This window comes from Coturnix japonica, unplaced genomic scaffold (genome assembly GCF_054131305.1).
Source record: "Coturnix japonica strain WE unplaced genomic scaffold, WE-NBRP24 Scf063, whole genome shotgun sequence".
NCBI classification, from domain to species: Eukaryota; Metazoa; Chordata; class Aves; order Galliformes; family Phasianidae; genus Coturnix; species Coturnix japonica.
Window position 1 is genome coordinate 55909 of NW_028188966.1, and position 26172 is coordinate 82080.

At 54.0% G+C, this 26172-nt stretch overlaps 1 protein-coding gene across 1 annotated transcript in view; it reads right to left on the minus strand.

Moving 5' to 3' along the window:
- The window catches only part of LOC107307479 (glutamate receptor ionotropic, NMDA 2D-like), a 61170-nt gene that overhangs the window by 10979 nt on the left and 24019 nt on the right, over positions 1 to 26172 (minus strand). The window contains exons 5-10 of the mRNA XM_085533782.1: positions 21877 to 21991; positions 16995 to 17206; positions 10195 to 10360; positions 6437 to 6590; positions 4187 to 4312; positions 189 to 418 (exon numbers count right to left, since the gene is read on the minus strand). Of these exons, the coding sequence (XP_085389908.1) occupies positions 189 to 418; positions 4187 to 4312; positions 6437 to 6590; positions 10195 to 10360; positions 16995 to 17206; positions 21877 to 21991 (1003 nt within the window). The remainder of the gene's footprint in view (positions 1 to 188; positions 419 to 4186; positions 4313 to 6436; positions 6591 to 10194; positions 10361 to 16994; positions 17207 to 21876; positions 21992 to 26172) is intronic.

Consider the following 26172-nt stretch of genomic DNA (forward strand, 5'->3'; position numbering starts at 1 on the left):
GATCATATACCCCCCCTATACCCCATATACCCCATATCTCCCCATACCCCCCCCATATACCCCATATATCCCCCCATATCCCCTTTTATACCCCATATCCCCTTTTATACCCCATATCTCCCCCCATACACCCCACATCTCCCCCCATATACCCCATATCCCCCCCCATACACCCCATATCTCCCCACCTTCCTATCGCTGAGCCCAGACACGGTATCCACGTACTCCTCCTGTATCATGAATGCCGCCAGGTTTGCGGTGTAGCTGGCGAGGAAGATGACGGCGAAGAAGGCCCAGACCAGCACCAGGATTTTACTGGTGGTACCGCGGGGATTCTCCACCGGAACCGAGTTGTTGAACACCAGGGCCCACAGCAGCCAAACAGACTTACCCACTGTGAATGTGGGGCCGCCAGCACCTGCATAGCATAGAATGGGACCCTATGGGATCCTATAGGACCCTATGGGACCCAATGGGACCCTATGGGATCCTATGGGACTCTATGGGACTCTATGGGACTCTATGGGACTCTATGAGACCCTATGGGACCCTATGGGACCCTATGGGACTCTATGGGACCCTATGGGATCCTATGGGATCCTATGGCACCCTATGGGACCCTATGGGACTCTATGGGATTCTATGGCAACCTATGGGACTCTATGGGACCCTATGGGACTCTATGGGATTCTATGGCAACCTATGGGACTCTATGGGACCCTATGGGAAACTATGGGACTCTATGGCACCCTATGGGATCCTATAGGACTCTATGGGACCCTATGGGACCCTGTGGGATCCTATGGGATCCTATGGGACCCTATGGCACCCAGTAAGACTCTATGGGACCCCATAAGACCCTACGGGATCCTATGGCACCCAGTGGGACCCAATGTGATCCTATAGGACCCTATAGTACCCTATAGGACCCTATAGGACTCTATGGGACCCTATGGGACCCTATGGGACCCTATGGGAAACTATGGGACTCTATGGGACCCTATGGAACCCTATGGGACCCTATGGGACCCTATGGGACCCAATAAGGCCCTATGGGACCCTATGGCACCCAATGGGACCCAATAAGGCCCTATGGGACCCTATGGCACCCTATGGGACCCTATGGGACTCTATGGGACCCTATGGGATCCTATGGCACCCTATGGGATCCTATGGGACCCTATGGAACCCAATGACACCCAATGGGACCCAATAAGACTCTATGGGACCAATGGGACCCTATGGGATCCTATAGAATCCTATGAGACCCTATGGGACCCTATGGGACCCTATGGGATCCTATGGGACCCTATGGGAAACTATGGGATCCTATAGTACCCTATGGGACCCTATGGGATCCTATGGGCCCACAGCAGCCACACAGACTTACCCACTGTGAATGTGGGGCCGCCGGCACCTGGAGAGCATAGAATGGGACCCTATGGGATCCTACAGGATCCTATGGGACCCTATGGGACTCTATGGGACTCTATGGGATCCTATGGGCCCACAGCAGCCACACGGACTTACCCACCGTGAATGTGGGGCCGCCAGCACCTGCATAGCACACAATGGGACCCTATGGGATCCTATGGGACCCTATGGGATCCTATAAGACCCTATGGGACCCAAAGGAACTCTATGGGACCCTATGGAACCCTATGGGACCCTATGGGACCCAATAAGGCCCTATGGCACCCAATGGGACCCTATGGAACCCTATGGGATCCTATGAGACCCTATGGGACCCTATGGGATCCTATGGGACCCAATGGGACCCTATGGGATCCTATGAGACCCTATGGGACCCTATGGGATCCTATGGGACCCTGTGGAACCCAATGACACCCAATGGGACCCAATAAGACTCTATGGGACCAATGGGACCCTATGGGATCCTATAGAATCCTATGAGACCCTATGGGACCCTATGGGACCCTATGGGACTCTATGGGACCCTATGGGACGCTATGGGACTCTATGGGATAGAATGGGATCCTATAGCACCCTATGGGATCCTATGGGACTCTATGGGACCCTATGGGACTCTATGGGACCCTATGGGATAGAATGGGATCCTATAGCACCCTATGGGATCCTATGGGACTCTATGGGACCCTATGGGACCCTATGGGACTCTATGGGACCCTATGGGATCCTATAGGACTCTATGGGACCCTATGGGACCCTATGGGACCCTATGGGATCCTATGGGCCCACAGCAGCCAAACAGACTTACCCACTGTGAATGTGGGGCCGCCAGCACCTGCATAGCACACAATGGGACCCTATGGGATCCTATAGGACCCTATGGGATCCTATGGGACCCTATGGGATCCTATGGGACCCAATGGGACCCAATGAGACCCTATGGCACCCTATGGGACTCTATGGGAAACTATGGGATCCTATAGAATCCTATGAGACTCTATGGGACCCTATGGAACCCTATGGGATCCTATGGGACCCTATGGGACCCAATGGGACCCTATGGCACCCAGTAAGACTCTATGGGACCCAATAAGACCCTATGGGACCCAATGGGATCCTATGGGACCCAATAAGACCCTATAGCACCCAATGGGACCTTATGGGACTCTATGGGACCCAATAAGACCCTATGGGACTCTATGGGACCCAATGGGATCCTATAGAATCCTATTAGACCCTATGGGACCCTATGGGTCTCTATGGAACCCAATGACACCCAATGGGACCCAATAAGACCCTATGGAACCCTATGGGACCCAATGGGATCCTATGGCACCCTATGGGACTCTATGGGACCCTATGGGACTCTATGATACCCAATGGAATCCAATGGCACCCAAATGGTATCCCAATGGCACCCAATGGGACCCTATGGGATCCTATAGGATCCTATGGGACCCTATGGGACCCTATGGCACCCTATGGGACTCTATGGGATCCTATGGGCCCACAGCAGCCAAACAGACTTACCCACCGTGAATGTGGGGCCGCCAGCACCTGGAGAGCATAGAATGGGACCCTATGGGATCCTATGGGACCCTATGGGACCCAATGGGATCCTATGGGACCCTATGGCACACTATGGGATCCTATGGGACCCTATGGGACCCAATAAGACCCTATGGGACCCTATGGGATCCTATGGGACCCTATGGTACCACAGCAGCCACACGGACTTACCCACTGTGAATGTGGGGCCGCCAGCACCTGCATAGCACACAATGGGACCCTATGGGATCCTATAGGACCCTATGGGATCCTATGGCACCCAATGGGATCCTATGGGACCCTGGGACCCAATAAGACCCTATGGCACCCAATGGGACCCTATGGAACCCTATGGGATCCTATGAGACCCTATGGGACCCTATGGGATCCTATGGGACCCTATGGGACCCAATGGGATCCTATGGGACCCTATGGGATCCTATGGGACTCTATGGGACCCTATGGGACTCTATGGGACTCTATGGGATCCTATGGGATCCAATAAGACCCTATAGTACCCTATGGGACCCTATAGGACTCTATGGGACCCTATGGGACCCTATGGGATCCTATGGGCCCACAGCAGCCACACGGACTTACCCACCGTGAATGTGGGGCCGCCGGCACCTGGAGAGCATAGAATGGGACCCTATGGGATCCTATGGGATCCTATGGGACCCTATGGGATCCTATAGGACCCTATAGTACCCTATAGGACCCTATAGGACTCTATGGGACCCTATGGGACCCTATGGGATCCTACGGGACCACAGCAGCCAAACGGACTTACCCACCGTGAATGTGGGGCCGCCGGCACCTGGAGAGCATAGAATGGGACCCTATGGGATCCTATGGGATCCTATGGCACCCTATGGGATCCTATGGGACTCTATGGAACCCTATGGGAAACTATGGGACCCTATGGCACCCTACGGGATCCTATGGGACCCTATGGGATCCTATAGGACCCTATAGTACCCTATAGGACCCTATAGGACTCTATGGGACCCTATGGAACTCTATGGGATCCTACGGGACCCAATAAGACCCTATGGCACCCTATGGGACCCTATAGGACCCAATGGTACCTCATGGCACCCAGTAAGACTCTATGGCACCCAATGGGACCCTATGGCACCCAATGGCCCCCATTGGCAGCCAATGGCCCTTAATGGCCCCCAATGTCCCCCCATGTCCCCCCACTCACGCTTGCCGCTGCTGAGGCTGCGGTTGTATCCGACGGGGCTGAAATACTCGAAGATGAAGACGGTGACGGCCACGACCGTCAGACACATGACGAACATCATCACCCACACGGCCGGGCTGTACGGCTCTATGGGGACAACATGGCGGCATCAACAACATGGCGGCATCAACATGGCGGCATCAACATGGCGGAAACAAGATGGCGGAAACAAGATGGCCGCATCAACATGGTGGAAACAAGATGGCGGTATCAACATGGTGGAAACAAGATGGCGGCATCAACATGGCGGCAACAAGATGGAGGAATCAAGATGGCGGAAACAAGATGGCCGCATCAACATGGCCGCAGCAACATGGCGGAAACAAGATGGCGGAAACAAGATGGCGGCACCAAGATGGCGGAAACAAGATGGCGGCACCAAGATGGCGGAAACAAGATGGCGGCACCAAGATGGAGGCACCAAGATGGCGGCATCAACATGGCAGCATAAAGATGGTGGAAACAAGATGGCAGAAACAAGATGGCGGCACCAAGATGGCGGAAACAAGATGGAGGCACCAAGATGGCGGAAACAAGATGGAGGCACCAAGATGGCGGCATCAACACCAAGATGGCGGATCCAAGATGGCGGCTCCAAGATGGCGGCACCAAGATGGTGGCATCAACATGGCCGCATCAACATGGCGGCATCAACATGGCGGCAACAAGATGGAGGAATCAAGGTGGAGGCATCAACATGGCAGAAACAAGATGGCGGCATCAAGACGGTGGAATCAACATGGCGGCACCAAGATGGGGGCATCAACATGGCGGAAACAAGATGGCGGCATCAAGATGGAGGCACCAAGATGGCAGAAACAAGATGGCGGCATCAACATGGTGGCATCAACATGGCGGAAACAAGATGGCGGCATCAACATGGCGGAAACAAGATGGCGGAAACAAGATGGCGGAAACAAGATGGCGGCATCAACATGGCGGAAACAAGATGGCGGAAACAAGATGGCGGCATCAACATGGCGGAAACAACATGGCGGCATCAACATGGAGGAACCAAGATGGAGGCATCAACATGGCGGCAGCAACATGGCGGAAACAAGATGGCGGAAACAAGATGGAGGCACCAAGATGGCGGCACCAAGATGGCGGAAACAAGATGGCGGCACCAACATGGTGGAAACAAGATGGTGGAAACAAGATGGCGGCACCAAGATGGCGGCAGCAACATGGCGGAAACAAGATGGAGGCACCAAGATGGCGGCATAAAAATGGCGGCATCAACATGGCGGAAACAAGATGGCGGAAACAAGATGGCGGCATCAACATGGCGTCCCCTATTGACCCCCGACCCCCATATCCCCCTATAATCCCATATCCCCCCCTACTGACCCCATATCCCCCCATATACCCCCATATCCCCTCCTATTCCCCCCATATCCCCCTATATCCCCCCATACACCCTATATCTCCCCATATACTGACCCAGAAATGCCGATGGTGACACGGTCCCGTTGCTCCGTGCCACCATGACGCTGATACCCCCATATACCCCCATATCTCCCCATATACCCCCCTACTGACCCCATATCTCCCCATATCACCCCATATCCCCCCATATCACCCCATATACCCCACTATTGACCCCATATCACCCCATATACCCCCCTATCGACCCCATATCCCCCCATATACCCCCCTATTGACCCCATATCCCCCCATTTCCCCCCCATTCACCCCATATACCCCCCTACTGACCCCATATCTCCCCATATCCCCCCATATCCCTCCCTACTGACCCCATATCCCCCCGTATCCCCCTATAACCCCCCATATCCCCCCATATCTCCCCCATATCCCCCCCTATTGACCCCATATCTCCCCATATCCCCCCCTATTGACCCCATATCTCCCCATATCCCCCCCTATTGACCCCATATCTCCCCATATCCCCCCCTATTGACCCCATATCTCCCCATATCCCCCCCTATTGACCCCATATCTCCCCATATCCCCCCCTATTGACCCCATATCTCCCCATATCCCCCCCTATTGACCCCATATCTCCCCATATCCCCCCATATCACCCCATATTGACCCCATATCACATCATATCCCCCCATATCTCCCCATATCACCCCATCTTGACCCCATATCACCCCATATCCTCCCATATACCCCCCTACTGACCCCATATCTCCCCATATCCCCCCATATACCCCCATATCCCCCTATATCTCCCCCTATACTGACCCAGAAATGCCGATGGTGACACTGTCCCATTGCTCCGTGCCACCATGACGCTGATCCCGGTCTCGACGAATGGGACGCTGAAGTCGATGACCTCGGAACGTTCCTCATTAATAGTCAGCGAACCAATGGCCATGTCCGCACGGCCAGACACCACCTGACCAATCAGAGAGCGGCTTAGGGAACCAACCTGACCAATGGGGAGAGGCTTAGGGATCAACCTGACCAATGGGGAGAGGCTTAGGGACCAATCTGACCAATCAGGGAGGGACCTAGGGTACCTGTAAGGGGGCAGGGCCTAAGAAGTGGGCGGAGCCTGATTGGTGGGTGTGGCATATGGGGGCGTGGCCTATGAGGGGGCGTGGCTTAGAATGGGGGCGTGGCCTATAGGGTTTGTGTGGCCAATAGGAGGGGATACGGAAGGGGGCGTGGCTTAGGAGGGGGTGGGGTCTGTGAGGGGGCGTGGCCTACGAGGTGGGCGTGGCTTAGAATGGGGGCGTGGCCTATAGGGTTTGTGTGGCCTATAGGAGGGCATATGGGAGGGGGCGTGGCCTATGAAGGGGGCGTGGCTTAGGAGGGGGTGGTGGCTGTGAGGGGGCGTGGCCTATAGGGTTTGTGTGGCCAATAGGAGGGGATACGGGAGGGGGCGTGGGTTAGTGGGTGGGCGTGGCCTACATAGGGGGCGTGGCTTAGGAGGGGGGCGGTGTCTGTGAGGGGGCGTGGCCTGTGGGGGTGGGCGTGGCCTCAGAGGGGGTGTGGCCTATAGGGTTTGTGTGGCCTATACGAGAGGGTATGGGAGGGGGTGTGGCCTAGTGGGTGGGTGTGGCTTAAGAGGGGGCATGGCCTATAGGGTTTGTGTGTCCTATAGGGTCATTGTGTCCTATGGGGTCACTGTGTACTATGGGTTCATTGTGTCCTATGGGGTCATTGTGTCCTATAGGGTTTGTGTGTCCTATGGGGTCACTGTGCCCTATGGGGTCATTGTGTCCTATGGGGTCATTGTGCCCTATGGGGTCATTGTGTCCTATAGGGTTTGTGTGTCCTATGGGGTCACTGTGCCCTATGGGGTCATTGTGTCCTATGGGGTCCCTGTGTCCTATGGGGTCCCTGTGTCCTATGGGGTCCCTGTGTCCTATGGGGTCATTGTGTCCTATGGGGTTTGTGTGCCCTATGGGGTCATTGTGTCCTATGGAGTCATTGTGTCCTATGGGGTCACTGTGCCCTATAGGGTCATTGTGCCCTATGGGGTGGTTGTGCCCTATGGGGTCACTGTGCCCTATGGGGTCACTGTGTCCTATAGGGTCACTGTGTCCTATAGGGTCACTGTGTCCTATAGGGTTTGTGTGCCCTATGGGGTCACTCTGCCCTATAGGGTCATTGTGTCCTATGGGGTCATTGTGCCCTATAGGGTCACTGTGTCCTATAGGGTTTGTGTGTCCTATAGGGTTTGTGTGCCCTATGGGGTCATTGTGTCCTATAGGGTTTCTGTGTCCTATAGGGTTTGTGTGTCCTATGGGGTCATTGTGCCCTATAGGGTCACTGTGTCCTATAGGGTCACTGTGTCCTATAGGGTTTGTGTGTCCTATAGGGTTTGTGTGCCCTATGGGGTCATTGTGTCCTATAGGGTTTCTGTGTCCTATAGTATAGGTTTGTGTGTCCTATGGGGTCCCTGTGCCCTATGGGGTCATTGTGCCCTATGGGGTCATTGTGTCCTATAGGGTTTGTGTGTCCTATGGGGTCATTGTGCCCTATAGGGTCATTGTGTCCTATAGGGTCACTGTGCCCTATGGGGTCATTGTGCCCTATGGGGTCATTGTGTCCTATGGGGTGGTTGTGCCCTATGGGGTGGCTGTGCCCTATGGGGTGGCTGTGCCCTATGGGGTCACTGTGCCCTATGGGGTCACTGTGTCCTATGGGGTCATTGTGCCCTATGGGGTCCCTGTGCCCTATGGGGTCATTGTGCCCTATGGGGTCCCTGTGCCCTATGGGGTGGCTGTGCCCTATGGGGTCATTGTGCCCTATAGGGTCATTGTGTCCTATAGGGTCACTGTGTCCTATGGGGTCACTGTGCCCTATGGGGTCATTGTGTCCTATGGGGTCCCTGTGCCCTATGGGGTCATTGTGCCCTATAGGGTCCCTGTGCCCTATGGGGTCATTGTGTCCTATAGGGTTTGTGTGTCCTATGGGGTCACTGTGCCCTATGGGGTCCCTGTGTCCTATAGGGTTTGTGTGTCCTATGGGGTCACTGTGCCCTATGGGGTCATTGTGTCCTATGGGGTCATTGTGCCCTATGGGGTCATTGTGCTCTATAGGGTTTGTGTGTCCTATGGGGTCATTGTGTCCTATAGGGTTTGTGTGCCCTATGGGGTCATTGTGTCCTATGGGGTCACTGTGTCCTATGGGGTCATTGTGTCCTATGGGGTCATTGTGTCCTATAGGGTCACTGTGCCCTATGGGGTGGCTGTGCCCTATGGGGTCCTTGTGCCCTATGGGGTCATTGTGCCCTATGGGGTCCCTGTGCCCTATGGGGTCATTGTGTCCTATGGGGTCATTGTGCCCTATGGGGTCACTGTGTCCTATGGGGTCACTGTGCCCTATGGGGTCATTGTGCCCTATGGGGTCATTGTGCCCTATGGGGTCACTGTGTCCTATGGGGTCACTGTGCCCTATGGGGTCATTGTGCCCTATGGGGTCACTGTGCCCTATGGGGTCACTGTGTCCTATGGGGTCACTGTGTCCTATGGGGTCACTGTGCCCTATGGGGTCCCTGTGTCCTATGGGGTCATTGTGTCCTATAGGGTTTGTGTACCCTATAGGGTCATCGTGTCCTATAGGGTCATTGTGCCCTATAGGGTTTGTGTGTCCTATAGGGTTTGTGTGTCCTATGGGGTCATTGTGCCCTATGGGGTCACTGTGTCCTATGGGGTCACTGTGCCCTATGGGGTCCCTGTGTCCTATGGGGTCATTGTGTCCTATAGGGTTTGTGTACCCTATAGGGTCATCGTGTCCTATAGGGTCATTGTGCCCTATAGGGTTTGTGTGTCCTATAGGGTTTGTGTGTCCTATGGGGTCATTGTGCCCTATGGGGTCACTGTGTCCTATGGGGTCACTGTGCCCTATGGGGTCACTGTGTTCTATAGGGTCACTGTGCCCTATGGGGTCATTGTGCCCTATGGGGTCATTGTGTCCTATGGGGTCATTGTGCCCTATGGGGTTATTGTGTCCTATGGGGTCCCTGTGCCCTATGGGGTCCCTGTGCCCTATGGGGTCACTGTGTCCTATGGGGTCACTGTGTCCTATGGGGTTTGTGTGCCCTATGGGGTCACTGTGCCCTATGGGGTCATTGTGCCCTATGGGGTCATTGTGTCCTATAGGGTCATTGTGCCCTATGGGTCATTGTGTCCTATAGGGTCATTGTGCCCTATGGGGTCACTGTGCCCTATAGGGTCATTGTGCTCTATAGGGTTTGTGTGTCCTATGGGGTCATTGTGTCCTATAGGGTTTGTGTGTCCTATAGGGTTTGTGTGCCCTATGGGGTCACTGTGCCCTATAGGGTTTGTGTGCCCTATGGGGTCACTGTGCCCTATAGGGTTTGTGTGCCCTATGGGGTCATTGTGTCCTATAGGGTTTGTGTGTCCTATAGGGTTTGTGTGTCCTATGGGGTCCCTGTGCCCTATGGGGTGGCTGTGCCCTATGGGGTCATTGTGCCCTATGGGGTGGCTGTGCCCTATGGGGTCATTGAATCCTATGGGGTGTGTTACCTCCCCCACCATCCCGTTCCAGACCCCGTTGATCTTCTTGCCGTGTTTCCCGTTGGTCACCAGGTACAAGTCGTACGTGAAGGACACGGAGCGGGACAAGCGCTTCAATAGGTCGATGCAGAAACCCTTACAGCAGCGCTTCTCAAACGGGGACCAGGGGGCAGAGCTGATATAGGGGATATAGGAGATATATGGGGTTATAGGGGATATGGGATTATAGGGGATATAGGGGGTATATATGGGGTTATAGGGGGGGATATGGGGATGGATGCAGAAACCCTTACAGCAGCGCTTCTCAAACGGGGACCAGGGGGCTGAGCTATGGGGTTATAGGGGATGTATATGGGGTTATAGGGTGATATAACAGGTTATAGGGGGTATATATGGGGTTATAGGGGGGATATGAGGGGATATGGGGGGATATAGGGGGTATATATGGGGTTATAGGGGGTTATAGGGGGATATAGGGGGGAAATGGGGGGTTATAGGGGGTATATATGGGGTTATAGAGGGGATATGGGGGAATATGGGGGGATATAGGGGGTATATATGGGGTTATAGGGGGGATATGGGGGGATATGGGGGGATATAGGGGGTATATATGGGGTTATAGGGGATATGGGGATGGATGCAGAAACCCTTACAGCAGCGCTTCTCAAATGGGGACCAGGGGGCTGAGCTATAGGGGATATATGGGGTTATATGGGGTTATAGGGTGATATATGGGGTTATATGGGGTTATAGGGGGTATATATGGGGTTATAGGGGGGGATATGGGGATGGATGCAGAAACCCTTACAGCAGCGCTTCTCAAACGGGGACCAGGGGGCTGAGCTAATATGGGGGATATAGGGGGTTATAGGGTTATATATGGGGTTATAGGGGGTATATATGGGGTTATAGGGGTTATAGGGGGGATATAGGGGATATAGGGGATATAGGGGATATACGGGATATACGGGATATAGGGGATATGGGGATGGATGCAGAAACCCTTACAGCAGCGCTTCTCAAACGGGGACCAGGGGGCTGAGCAATGGGGTTATAGGGGATATATGGGGTTATAGGGTGATATATGGGGTTATAGGGGGTTATATGGGGTTATAGGGGGGATATATGGGGTTATAGGGGATATGGGGATGGATGCAGAAACCCTTACAGCAGCGCTTCTCAAACGGGGACCAGGGGGCTGAGCTATAGGGGATATAGGGGATATATGGGGTTATAGGGGATATAGGGGAGATATGGGGTTATAGGGGGTTATAGGGGGTTGTAGGGGGGATATATGGGGTTATAGGGGGTTATAGGGAGGTTTTAGGGGGGTTATAGGGGGGATAGGGGGGGTTATAGGGGGATATATGGGGTTATAGGGGGGATATAGGGGGTTATAGGGGCGATATAGGGGGTTATAGGGGGTTATAGGGGGGATATAGGGGGTTATAGGGGGGATATGGGGGAATATGGGGGGATATAGGGGGTATATACGGGGTTATAGGGGGTTATAGGGGATATAGGGGATGGATGCAGAAACCCTTACAGCAGCGCTTCTCAAACGGGGACCAGGGGGCTGAGCTATGGGGGATATATGGGGTTATATGGGGGGTTATACGAGGATAGGGGGAGTCAATGGTGTCAATGGGTTCAATAGGGTCAATAGGGTCAATAGGGTCAATGGGTTCAATAGGGTCAATGGGGTCAATGGGGTCAATAGAGTCAATGGGGTCAATGGGCTCAATGGGTTCAATAGAGTCAATAGGGTCAATGGGCTCAATGGGGTCAATGGGTTCAATAGAGTCAATGGGGTCAATGGGTTCAATAGGGTCAATGGGATCAATGGGATCAATGGGGTCAATGGGTTCAATAGAGTCAATAGGGTCAATGGGTTCAATAGAGTCAATGGGGTCAATGGGTTCAATAGGGTCAATGGGATCAATGGGGTCAATGGGATCAATGGGGTCAATGGGATCAATGGGGTCAATGGGTTCAATAGAGTCAATGGGGTCAATGGGTTCAATAGGGTCAATGGGTTCAATAGGGTCAATGGGATCAATGGGGTCAATGGGATCAATGGGTTCAATGAATTCAATAGGGTCAATGGGGTCAATAGAGTCAATGGGTTCAATAGGGTCAATGGAATCAATGGGGTCAATGGAATCAATGAATTCAATGGGGTCAATGGGGTCAACAGAGTCAATGGGTTCAATAGGGTCAATGGGGTCAATGGGATGAATGGGTTCAATAGAGTCAGTATGTTCAATGGGGTCAATGGGTTCAATAGGGTCAATGGGGTCAATGGGATCAATAGGGTCAATGGGGTCAATGGGGACTATAGGGTCAATGGGGTCGATGGTGCTGATGGGGCAGCTCCTCACCTGTATGTGCGGTTGAGCGGGGATATGGGGTCAATGGAACAATGGGATCAATGGTGCCAATGGGGTCAATGGTGTCAATGGGAACAATGGGGTCAATGGGGTCAATGGTGCCCATGGTGTCAATGGGGTCAGCGATGCCAATGGGGCAGATCATCACCTGTGTGCGTGGTTAAGCAGAGATATAGGGTCAATGGGATAATGGGATAATGGGGTCAATGGGATAATGGGGTCAATGGGGTCAATGGGGTTAATGGGGTCAATGGTGCCAATGGGGTCAATGGGGGCAATGGTGCCAATAGGGTCAATGGGGTCAATGGGGTCAATGGGGTCAATAGGGTCAATGGGGTCAATAGGGTCAATGGGGTCAATGGTGCCAATGGGTTCAATGGGGTCAGTGGTGCCAATAGGGTCAATGGGGTCAATGGTGCCAATGGGGTCAATGATGCCAATAGGGTCAACAAAGACAATAGGGTCAATGGGGTCAATAGGGCCCAATGACACCAATAGGGTCAATGGGGCTCAATGGTATCAATAGGGTCAATGATGCCAATAGGGTCAATGGGTCCAATAGGGTCAATGATACCAATAGGGTCAACAGAGCCAATAGGGTCAACGATGCCAATAGGGTCCAACGATCCCAATGATCCCAATGATCCCAACGATCCCAATGACCCCAATGTATGTAACGTATCCCATCTATCCCATATATCCCACATATCCCATATATCCCATACATCCCATATACCCCACATACCCCATATACCCCATATATCCCATATACCCCATACACCCCATATACCCCATATACCCCATATTCCCCATATACCCCATACACCCTATCTATCCCATAATCCCCTATACCCCACCTATCCCATAACCCCCTACACCCCATCTATCCCATAACCCCTCACGTGTGTGTGCGGTTGATTGGCCCCTATATCCCATCTATCCCATACACTCCACCTATCCCATAACCCCTCACGTGTGCGTGCGGTTGATTGGCCCCTACACCCCACCTATCCCATAACCCCTCACGTGTGTGTGCGGTTGATTGGCCCCTATACCCCACCTATCCCATAACCCCTCACGTGTGGGTGCGGTTGATTGGCCCCTACACCCCACCTATCCCATAACCCCTCACGTGTGGGTGCGGTTGATTGGCCGCCTGCAGGGCACCGAGTCCCCATCTATCCCATAATCCCCACATATCCCATAACCCCCACCTATCCCATAACCCCCTATACCCCACCTATCCCATAATCCCCACCTATCCCATAATCCCCACCTATCCCATAATCCCCACCTATCCCATAATCCCCTATACCCCATCTATCCCATAACCCCACCTATCCCATACACCCCATCTATCCCATAATCCCCACCTATCCCATACACCCCACCTATCCCATAACCCCCACCTATCCCATAACCCCTCACGTGTGCGTGCGGTTGATTGGCCCCTACACCCCACCTATCCCATAACCCCTCACGTGTGTGTGCGGTTGATTGGCCCCTATACCCCACCTATCCCATAACCCCTCACGTGTGGGTGCGGTTGATTGGCCCCTACACCCCACCTATCCCATAACCCCTCACGTGTGGGTGCGGTTGATTGGCCGCCTGCAGGGCACCGAGTCCCCATCTATCCCATAATCCCCACATATCCCATAACCCCCACCTATCCCATAACCCCCTATACCCCACCTATCCCATAATCCCCACCTATCCCATAATCCCCTATACCCCATCTATCCCATAACCCCACCTATCCCATACACCCCATCTATCCCATAATCCCCACCTATCCCATACACCCCACCTATCCCATAACCCCCACCTATCCCATAACCCCTCACGTGTGCGTGCGGTTGATTGGCCCCTACACCCCACCTATCCCATAACCCCTCACGTGTGGGTGCGGTTGATTGGCCCCTACACCCCACCTATCCCATAACCCCTCACGTGTGGGTGCGGTTGATTGGCCCCTACCCCCCACCTATCCCATAACCCCTCACGTGTGTGTGCGGTTGATTGGCCCCTATACCCCACCTATCCCATAACCCCTCACGTGTGGGTGCGGTTGATTGGCCCCTACACCCCACCTATCCCATAACCCCTCACGTGTGTGTGCGGTTGATTGGCTCCTATATCCCATCTATCCCATAATCCCCACCTATCCCACAATCCCCACCTATCCCATAACCCCTCACGTGTGGGTGCGGTTGATTGGCCCCTATACCCCACCTATCCCATACACCCCACCTATCCCATAACCCCTCACGTGTGGGTGCGGTTGATTGGCCCCTATACCCCAGCTATCCAATAACCCCTCACGTGTGGGTGCGGTTGATTGGCCCCTATATCCCATCTATCCCATAATCCCCACGTATCCCATAATCCCCACCTATCCCATAACCCCTCACGTGTGGGTGCAGTTGATTGGCCCCTATACCCCACCTATCCCATAACCCCTCACGTGTGGGTGCGGTTGATTGGCCCCTATACCCCACCTATCCCATAACCCCCTATACCCCACCTATCCCATAACCCCCTATACCCCACCTATCCCATAATCCCCACGTATCTCATAATCCCCACCTATCCCATAACCCCTCACGTGTGGGTGCGGTTGATTGGCCGCCTGCAGGGCACTGAGTCCCCACCTATCCCATAATCCCCACCTATCCCATAACCCCCACCTATCCCATAATCCCTATCTATCCCATAATCCCCACCTATCCCATACACCCCACCTATCCCATAATCCCCTATACCCCACCTATCCCATACACCCCATCTATCCCATAATCCCCACCTATCCCATACACCCCACCTATCCCCTATACCCCACCTATCCCATAATCCCCACCTATCCCCTATACCCCATCTATCCCATAATCCCCACCTATCCCATAATCCCCTATTGAAGGGCCCCTATATCCCCTATACCCCATACACCCCATCTATCCCATACTCCCCACCTATCCCATAACCCCCACCTATCCCATAACCCCTCACGTGTGGGTGCGGTTGATTGGCCCCTATACCCCACCTATCCCATAACCCCTCACGTGTGGGTGCGGTTGATTGGCCCCTATACCCCATCTATCCCATAACCCCTCACGTGTGGGTGCGGTTGATTGGCCCCTATACCCCACCTATCCCATAACCCCTCACGTGTGCGTGCGGTTGATTGGCCCCTATATCCCATCTATCCCATACACCCCACCTATCCCATAACCCCCTATACCCCATCTATCCCATAATCCCCACGTATCCCATAACCCCACCTATCCCATAACCCCTCACATGTGGGTGCGGTTGATTGGCCCCTACACCCCAGCTATCCCATAACCCCTCACGTGTGCGTGCGGTTGATTGGCCCCTATATCCCATCTATCCCATAATCCCCACCTATCCCATAATCCCCACCTATCCCATAACCCCCTATACCCCACCTATCCCATAATCCCCACCTATCCCATAACCCCCTACACCCCACCTATCCCATAATCCCCTACACCCCACCTATCCCATAATCCCCTACACCCCACCTATCCCATAATCCCCTATACCCCACCTATCCCATAATCCCCTACATCCCACCTATCCCATAATCCCCTATACCCCATCTATCCCATAACCCCCTATACCCCATCTATCCCATAATCCCCACCTATCCCATAATCCCCACCTATCCCATAATCCCCTATACCCCATCTATCCCATAACCCCACCTATCCCATACACCCCACCTATCCCACAATCCCCACCTATCCCATAACCCCTTATACCCCACCTATCCCATAATCCCCATCTATCCCATAATCCCCACCTATCCCATAACCCCCTACACCCCATCTATCCCATAACCCCTCACGTGTGGGTGCGGTTGATTGGCCCCTATACCCCACCTATCCCATAACCCCTCACGTGTGGGTGCGGTTGATTGGCCCCTATACCCCACGTATCCCATAACCCCTCACGTGTGCGTGCGGTTGATTGGCCCCTACACCCCAGCTATCCCATAACCCCTCACGTGTGGGTGCGGTTGATTGGCCCCTACACCCCACCTATCCCATAACCCCTCACGTGTGCGTGCAGTTGATTGGCCCCTATACACCACCTATCCCATAATCCCCACCTATCCCATAACCCCTCACGTGTGCGTGCGGTTGATTGGCCCCTACACCCCAGCTATCCCATAACCCCTCACGTGTGGGTGCGGTTGATTGGCCCCTACACCCCACCTATCCCATAACCCCTCACGTGTGGGTGCGGTTGATTGGCCCCTATACCCCACCTATCCCATAACCCCTCACGTGTGGGTGCGGTTGATTGGCCCCTACACCCCACCTATCCCATAACCCCTCACGTGTGGGTGCGGTTGATTGGCCCCTACACCCCAGCTATCCCATAACCCCTCACGTGTGGGTGCGGTTGATTGGCCGCCTGCAGGGCACGGCGTCGCGGATGCAGGTCCCTGTGATTGGGTCGGTGTGTTCCACGATGACGAATGGCCGCTCCTCCAACGTGGCCACCGACAAATGGCGGCTGTCGGAGCCGGGCGCCGGGATGCGCCCATAGCGCGACCACGCGGGGTGGCGCAGCTCCAGGGCGCCATGATGCCAGCTGCCAACCTATAGGGGGTAATGGGATATAGGGTAATGGGGGCTATGGGGGTAATGGGGTCTATGGGGGGATATGGGGTATATGGGGGGTATAGGGTCTATGGGGTCTATGGGGGGTATAGGGTCTATGGGGTCTATGGGGTATATGGGGACTATGGGGGTATATGGGGGCTATGGGGGGCTATGGGGTATATGGGGTTGATGGGGGGATATGGGGAGTATGGGGTCTATGGGGGGCTATGGGGCCTGTGAGGGGATATAGGGGGTATAGGGTCTATGGGGGGACTATGGGTCTATGGGGGGCTATGGGGTCTATGGGGGCTATGGGGTCTATGGGGGCTATGGGGTATATGGGGGTAATAGGGATATGGGGGCTATGGGGGCTATGGGGGGGTATAGGGTCTATGGGGTCTATGGGGGGATATGGGGTCTATGGGGCCTGTGAGGGGATATGGGGGATATAGGGTCTATGGGGTTTATGGGGGGATATTGGGTCTATCGGGGGATATGGGGTATATGGGGGGATATGGGGGATATGGGGGGATATGGGGGATATGGGGGATATGGGGCTTATGGGGGCTATGGGGTATATGGGGTTGATGGGGGATATGGGGGGTATGGGGTCTATGGGGGTATATGGGGTATATGGGGGTTATGGGATCATATGGGGTATATGGGGTTATGGGGTCATATGGGGTAATGGGATCATATGGGGTATATGGGATATAGGGGTAATGGGATCATATGGGGTATATGGGGGGATATGGGGGCTATGGGGTCTATGGGGTCTATGGGGTATATGGGGTAATGGGGGTAATTGGATCATATGGGGTAATGGGATCATATGGGGTATATGGGATCATATGGGGTATATGGGATCATATGGGGTAATGGGGGTAATGGGATCATATGGGGTAATGGGATCATATGGGGTATATGGGATCATATGGGGTATATGGGATCATATGGGGTATATGGGATCATATGGGGTAATGGGGGTAATGGGATCATATGGGGTAATGGGATCATATGGGGTATATGGGATCATATGGGGTGACGCAGCTCCAGGGCGCCATGATGCCAGCTGCCAACCTATAGGGTATATGGGGGGTTATAGGGTTAATGGGGGCTATGGGGGTAATAATGGGATCATATGGGGTGACGCAGCTCCAGGGCGCCATGATGCCAGCTGCCAACCTATAGGGTTATATGGGATATAGGGTTATATGGGATCATATGGGGTAATGGGATCATATGGGGTAATGGGATCATATGGGGTGACGCAGCTCCAGGGCGCCATGATGCCAGCTGCCAACCTATAGGGTAATAGGGTATATGAAGTAATAATGGGATCATATGGGGTATATGGGGTAATGGGATCATATGGGGTAATGGGATCATATGGGGTAATGGGATCATATGGGGTAATGGGATCATATGGGGTATATGGGGTAATGGGATCATATGGGGTAATGGGATCATATGGGGTAATGGGATCATATGGGGTATATGGGGGTTATGGGATCATATGGGGTATATGGGGTAATGGGATCATATGGGGTATATGGGGGTAATGGGATCATATGGGGTAATGGGATCATATGGGGTATATGGGGGTAATGGGATCATATGGGGTATATGGGGTAATGGGATCATATGGGGTATATGGGGGTAATGGGATCATATGGGGTATATGGGGTAATGGGATCATATGGGGTATATGGGGTAATGGGATCATATGGGGTAATGGGATCATATGGGGTATATGGGGTAATGGGGGGATATGGGGTCTATGGGGTATATGGGGTAATGGGATCATATGGGGTATATGGGGTAATGGGGGGATATGGGGTCTATGGGGTATATGGGGTCTATGGGGGGATATGGGGGATATGGGGAGTATGGGGGATATGGGGGGATATGGGTGCTATGGGGGGATATGGGGGGATAAGGGGGATGTGGGGGGATATGGGGGCTATGGGGGCAGAGGGGGTGATGGGGGTGATAGGGGGTAATGGGGTCTATGGGGTCTATGGGGGGATATGGGGTTGATGGGGGGCTATGGGGCCTGTGAGGGGATATGAGGGATATAGGGTCTATGGGGGGATATGGGGGGATATGGGGTCTATGGGGGGATATGGGGGGATATGGGGTCTATGGGGGGATATGGGGTCTATGGGGTATATGGGGTAATGGGGGTAATGGGATCATATGGGGTAATGGGATCATATGGGGTAATGGGATCATATGGGGTATATGGGGGTAATGGGATCATATGGGGTATATGGGATCATATGGGGTAATGGGATCATATGGGGTATATGGGATCATATGGGGTATATGGGGTAATGGGATCATATGGGGTAATGGGATCATATGGGGTAATGGGATCATATGGGGTATATGGGGGTAATGGGATCATATGGGGTAATGGGATCATATGGGGTAATGGGACCATATGGGGTAATGGGATCATATGGGGTAATGGGATCATATGGGGTATATGGGGTAATGGGATCATATGGGGTATATGGGGGTATATGGGATCATATGGGGTGACGCAGCTCCAGGGCGCCATGATGCCAGCTGCCAACCTATAGGGGATATAGGGGGTTATAGGGTCAATGGGGTATATGGGGTAATGGGACCATATGGGGTAATGGGACCATATGGGGTAATGGGACCATATGGGGTAATGGGACCATATGAGGTAATGGGATCATATGGGGTAACGGAGCTGGAGGGCACCGCGCTGCCAGCTGCCAACCTATGGGATAGGGGCAATGGGGGTGCTATGGGGTGCTATGGGGCGCCATAGGGTGCCATAGGGTCCCATAGGGTGCCATAGGGTTCTATGGGGCACTATGGGGTTCCATAGGGCGCTATGGGGCGCTATGGGGTGCTATAGGATGCTATGGGGTACTATAGGCTGCTATGGGGCGCTATGGGGTGCCATAGGGCGCTATGGGGCGCTATGGGGCACTATGGGGCACTATAGGGTTCTATGGGGCGCTATGGGGTGCTATGGGGCGCTATGGGGCACTATAGGGTTCTATGGGGCGCTATGGGGTGCTATGGGGCACTATGGGGCACTATGGGGCACTATGGGGCACTATAGAGTTCTATGGGGCGCTATGGGGTGCTATGGGGCGCTATGGGGCACTATAGGGTTCTATGGGGCGCTATGGGGTGCTATGGGGCACTATGGGGCACTATAGGGTTCTATGGGGCGCTATGGGGCACTATAGGGCGCTATGGGGCGCTATGGGGTGCTATGGGGCGCTATGGGGTTCCATAGGGTTCTATCGGGCGCTATGGGGCGCTATGGGGCGCTATGGGGCACTATAGGGTTCTATGGGGCGCTATGGGGTTCCATAGGGCGCTATGGGGCGCTATGGGGTGCTATGGGGCGCTATGGGGCGCTATGGGGTGTCATAGGGTTCTATAGGGCGCTATGGGGCGCTATGGGGTGTCATAGGGTTCTATAGGGCGCTATGGGGCGCTATGGGGCACTATGGGGTGCTATGGGGCGCTATGGGGTTCCATAGGGTTCTATCGGGCGCTATGGGGCGCTATGGGGCGCTATGGGGCACTATAGGGTTCTATGGGGCGCTATGGGGCGCTATGGGGTTCCATAGGGCGCTATGGGGCGCTATGGGGCGCTATGGGGCGCTATGGGGTGTCATAGGGTTCTATGGGGCGCTATGGGGCGCTATGGGGCACTATAGGGTTCTATGGGGCGCTATGGGGCCCTATAGGGTTCCATAGGGCGCTATGGGGCGCTATAGGGTTCTATGGGGCGCTATAGGGCGCTATGGGGCGCTATGGGGTGTCATAGGGTTCTATGGGGCGCTATGGGGTTCTATGGGGCGCTATGGGGCGCTATAGGGCACTATAGGGTTCTATGGGGCGCTATGGGGCCCTATAGGGTTCCATAGGGCGCTATGGGGCGCTATAGGGTTCTATGGGGCGCTATAGGGCGCTATGGGGCGCTATGGGGTGTCATAGGGTTCTATGGGGTGCTATGGGGCACTATAGGGTTCCATAGGGCGCTATGGGGCGCTATGGGGCGCTATGGGGTGCTATGGGGTACTATAGGCTGCTATGGGGCGCTATAGGGTGCTATGGGGCGCTATGGGGCACTATAGGGCGCTATGGGGTGCTATAGGCTGCTATGGGGCGCTATGGGGCGCTATGGGGCGCTATGGGGCGCTATGGGGCGCTATGGGGCACTATAGGGTTCTATGGGGCGCTATGGGGCGCTATGGGGCGCTATGAGGTGCTATAGGGTTCTATGGGGCGCTATGGGGCGCTACGGGGTGCTATAGGGCACTATGAGGCACTATAGGGTTCCATAGGGCGCTATGGGGCGCTATAGGGCACTATAAGGTTCCATAGGGCGCTATGGGGCGCTATGGGGCACTATAGGGTTCCATAGGGCGCTATGGGGCGCTATAGGGCACTATAAGGTTCCATAGGGCGCTATGGGGCGCTATGGGGCACTATAAGGTTCCATAGGGCGCTATGGGGCGCCATGGGGTGTCATAGGGTTCTATGGGGCACTATAGGGTTCTATGGGGCGCTATGGGGCGCCATGGGGCACTATAGGGTTCTATGGGGCTCTATGGGGCGCTATGGGGCACTATAGGGTTCTATGGGGCGCTATGGGGCGCACTCACCACCTCCCACGCTCTCTCCTGGCTCAGCGCGATGACGACGAGTTCGGGGTCGGCCAAGTAACCGTCAGCATTGAACGACAAACGGCGCCGCTGCCACGTCACGTTACGGAAATACCTGCACACAGTGGGGGATGTGGGGCACCACACAGACACATAGGAGCCCCATACAGCCCCATAGATCCCCATACAGCCCCATAGATCCCCATAGATCCCCATAGGTACCCACAGATCCCCATAGGTACCAATAGGTGCCCATAGATCCCCATAGGTACCAATAGGTGCCCATAGATCCCCATAGGTACCCATAGGTGTCCATAGATCCCCATATATGCCCATAGGTGCCCATATATGCCCATAGGAGCCCATATATGCCCATAGGAGCCCCATACAGCCCCATAGATCCCCATAGGTACCTATAGGTACCCATAGGAGCCCCATAGATCCCCATTGGAGCCCCATAGATGCCCATAGATCCCCATACAGCCCCATAGATCCCCATAGGTACCCATAGGTACCCATAGATCCCCATACAGCCCCATAGGTACCCATAGATCCCCATAGGTACACATACAGCCCCATAGATCCCCACAGGAGCCCCATAGATCTCCATAGGTACCCATACAGCCCCATAGATCCCCATAGGTACCCATAGATGCCCATACAGCCCCATAGATCCCCATGGGAGCCCCATACAGCCCCATAGATCCCCATAGGTACCCATAGGTACACATAGATCCCCATACAACCCCATACAGCCCCATAGGTACCCATAGATCACCATACAGGCCCATAGATCCCCATAGGTACCTATAGGTACCCATACAGCCCCATAGATCCCCATAGGTACCCATACAGCCCCATAGGTACCCATACAGCCCCATACAGCCCCATAGGTACCCATAGGTACCCATAGGTACCCATAGATCCCCACAGATCCCCATAGGTACCCATAGATCCCCACAGGTGCCCATAGATCACCACACAGCCCCATAGGTACCCATAGGTACCCATAGATCCCCATAGGTACCCATACAGCCCCATAGATCCCCATAGATCCCCATAGGTACCCATAGATCCCCATACAGCCCCATAGATCCCCATAGGTACCCATAGATACACATAGATCCCCATAGAGCCCCATAGGTACCCATAGGTACCCATAGATCACCATACAGCCCCATAGATCCCCATAGGTACCCATAGGTACCCATACAGCCCCATAGATCCCCATAGGTACCCATAGGAGCCCCATAGATCCCCATTGGAGCCCCATAGATGCCCATAGATGCCCATAGATACCCATAGATCCCCATAGATCCCCATACAGCCCCATAGATCCCCATAGGTACCCATAGGTGCCCATAGATCCCCATAGGAGCCCCATAGATGCCCATAGGTGCCCATAGGTACCCATAGATCCCCATACAGCCCCATACAGCCCCATAGGTACCCATAGGTGTCCATAGGTACCCACAGATCCCCATAGGTACCCACAGGAGCCCCATATATGCCCAAAGGTGCCCATAGATCCCCATACGAGCCCCATAGATCCCCATAGGAGCCCCATATATGCCCATAGGTGCCCATAGATCCCCATAGGAGCCCCATAGATGCCCATAGGAGCCCCACAGATCCCTATAGATCCCCATAAATCCCCATAGATCCCAATGGGTACCCATAGGAGCCCCATAGATGCCCATAGGTGCCCATAGGAGCCCCATAGATCCCCATACAGCCCCATAGATCCCCATAAGAGCCCCATAGATGCCCATAGGTGCCCATAGGTACCCATAGATCCCCATAGGTACACATACGTACCCATAGATGCCCATACAGCCCCATAGATCCCCATACAGCCCCATAGACCCCCATAGACCCCTACAGGAACCCCATAGACCCCCATATTAGCCCCATAGATCCCCATAGGTACCCATAAGTATCCATAGATCCCCATAGATCCCCATAGATCCCCATAGGTACCCATAGGTACACATAGATCCCCATACAGCCCCATAGATCTCCATAGGTACCCATACAGCCCCATAGATCCCCATACAGCCCCATAGATCCCCACACAGCCCCATAGATCCCCACAGATCCCCATAGGTACCCATAGGTACACATAGATCCCCATACAGCCCCATAGATCCCCACACAGCCCCATAGGTGCCCATAGATCCTCATAACAGCCCCATAGATCCCCATAGAGCCCCATAGGTACCCACAGGAGCCCCATAGATCCCCATACAGCCCCATAGATCCCCATAGGAGCCCCATAGATCCCCATAGGTACCCATAGATCCCCATACAGCCCCATAGATCCCCATAGGAGCCCCATAGATCCCCATAGGTACCCATAGATCCCCATAGGTACCCATAGGAGCCCCATAGATCCCCATAGGAGCCTCATAGATGCCCATACAGCCCCATACAGCCCCATAGGTACCCATAGATCACCATACAGCCCCATAGATGCCCATACAGCCCCATAGATCCCCATAGGTGCCCATAGGTACCCATAGGTACCCATAGATCCCCATACAGCCCCATAGATCCCCATAGGAGCCCCATAGGTGCCCATATATGCCCATAGGTGCCCACAGATCCCCATAGGAGCCCCATAGATCCCCATACAGCCCCATAGATCCCCATAGGTACCCATAGATACACATAGATCACCATACAGCCCCATAGATCCCCATAGGTACCTATAGGTACCCATACAGCCCCATAGATCCCCATACAAACCCCATAGATCCCCATAGGTACCCATAGATCCCCACAGGTACCCATAGATCCCCATAGGTACCCATAGATCCCCATAAGAGCCCCATAAGAGCCCCATAGGTACCCATAGATCCCCATAGATCCCCATACAGCCCCATAGATCCCCATGGGAGCCTCATACAGCCCCATAGATCCCCATAGGTACCCATAGATCCTCATAAGAGCCCCATAGATACCCATAGGTGCCCATAGGTACCCATAGATCCCCATACAGCCCCATAGGTACACATAGGTACCCATAGATCACCATAGATCCCCATAGGTGCCCATAGGTACCCATAGACCACCATACAGCCCCATAGATCCCCATAGGAGCCCCATAGGTACCCATAGGTACACATAGATCGCCATACAGCCCCATAGGTCCCCATAGGTCCCCATAGGTACCCATAGGTACACATAGATACCCATACAGCCCCATAGGTACCCATAGGTACCCATAGATTATCATAGAGCTCCATAAGTGCCCATAGATCCCCATCGGAGCCCCATAGATCTCCATAGGTACCCATAGGTATCCATAGATCCCCATAGGTAGCCATAGATCCCCATAGGTACCCATAGGTACCCATAAGTACCCATAAATCCCCATACAGCCTCATAGATCCCCACAGATTCCCATAGGTACCCATAGGTGCCCATACAGCCCCATAGGTGCCCATAGGTACCCATAGATCCCCATACAGCCCCATAGGAGCCCCACAGACCCCCATGGAGCCCTATATTAGCCCCACAGAGCCCCATAGATACATATAGGAGCCCCACAGATCCCCATAGACCCCCATAGGGCCCTATATTAGCCCCATAGATCCCCATAGTTCCCCATAGACCCCCATATTAGCCCCATAGATCCCCATAAGAACCCCATAGATGCCCATATTACCCCATAGACCCCCATAGAGCCCTATATTAACCCCACAGACCTCCATATTAGCCCCATAGACCCCCATAGAAGCCCCACAGACCCCCATAGAGCCCCATATTAGCCCCACTGACCCCTATAGAAGCCCCATAGACCCCCATAGGGCCCTATATTAGCCCCATAGACCCCCATAGACCCCCATAGACCCCCATATTAGCCCCATAGATCGCATAGGAGCCCCATATTAGCCCCACAGACTCCCATATTAGCCCCATAGACCCCCATAAGAACCCCATAGATCCCCATAGGAGCCCCATAGACCACCATAGTTCCCCATAGACCCCCATATTAACCCCATAGATCCCCATATTAGCCCCATAGACCCCCACAGACCCCCATAGACCCACATAGAGCCCCATAGATCCCCATAGGAGCCCCACAGACCCCCATAGAAGCCCCATAGACCCCCATATTAGCCCCATAGATCCCCATAGACCCCCATATTATCCCCATAGGAGCCCCATAAACCCCCATATTAGCCCCATAGACACCCATAGAGCCCTATATTAGCCCCATAGATCCCCATAGAGCCCTATATTAGCCCCATAGACCCGTATAGGAGCCCCATAGACCCCCATATTAGCCCC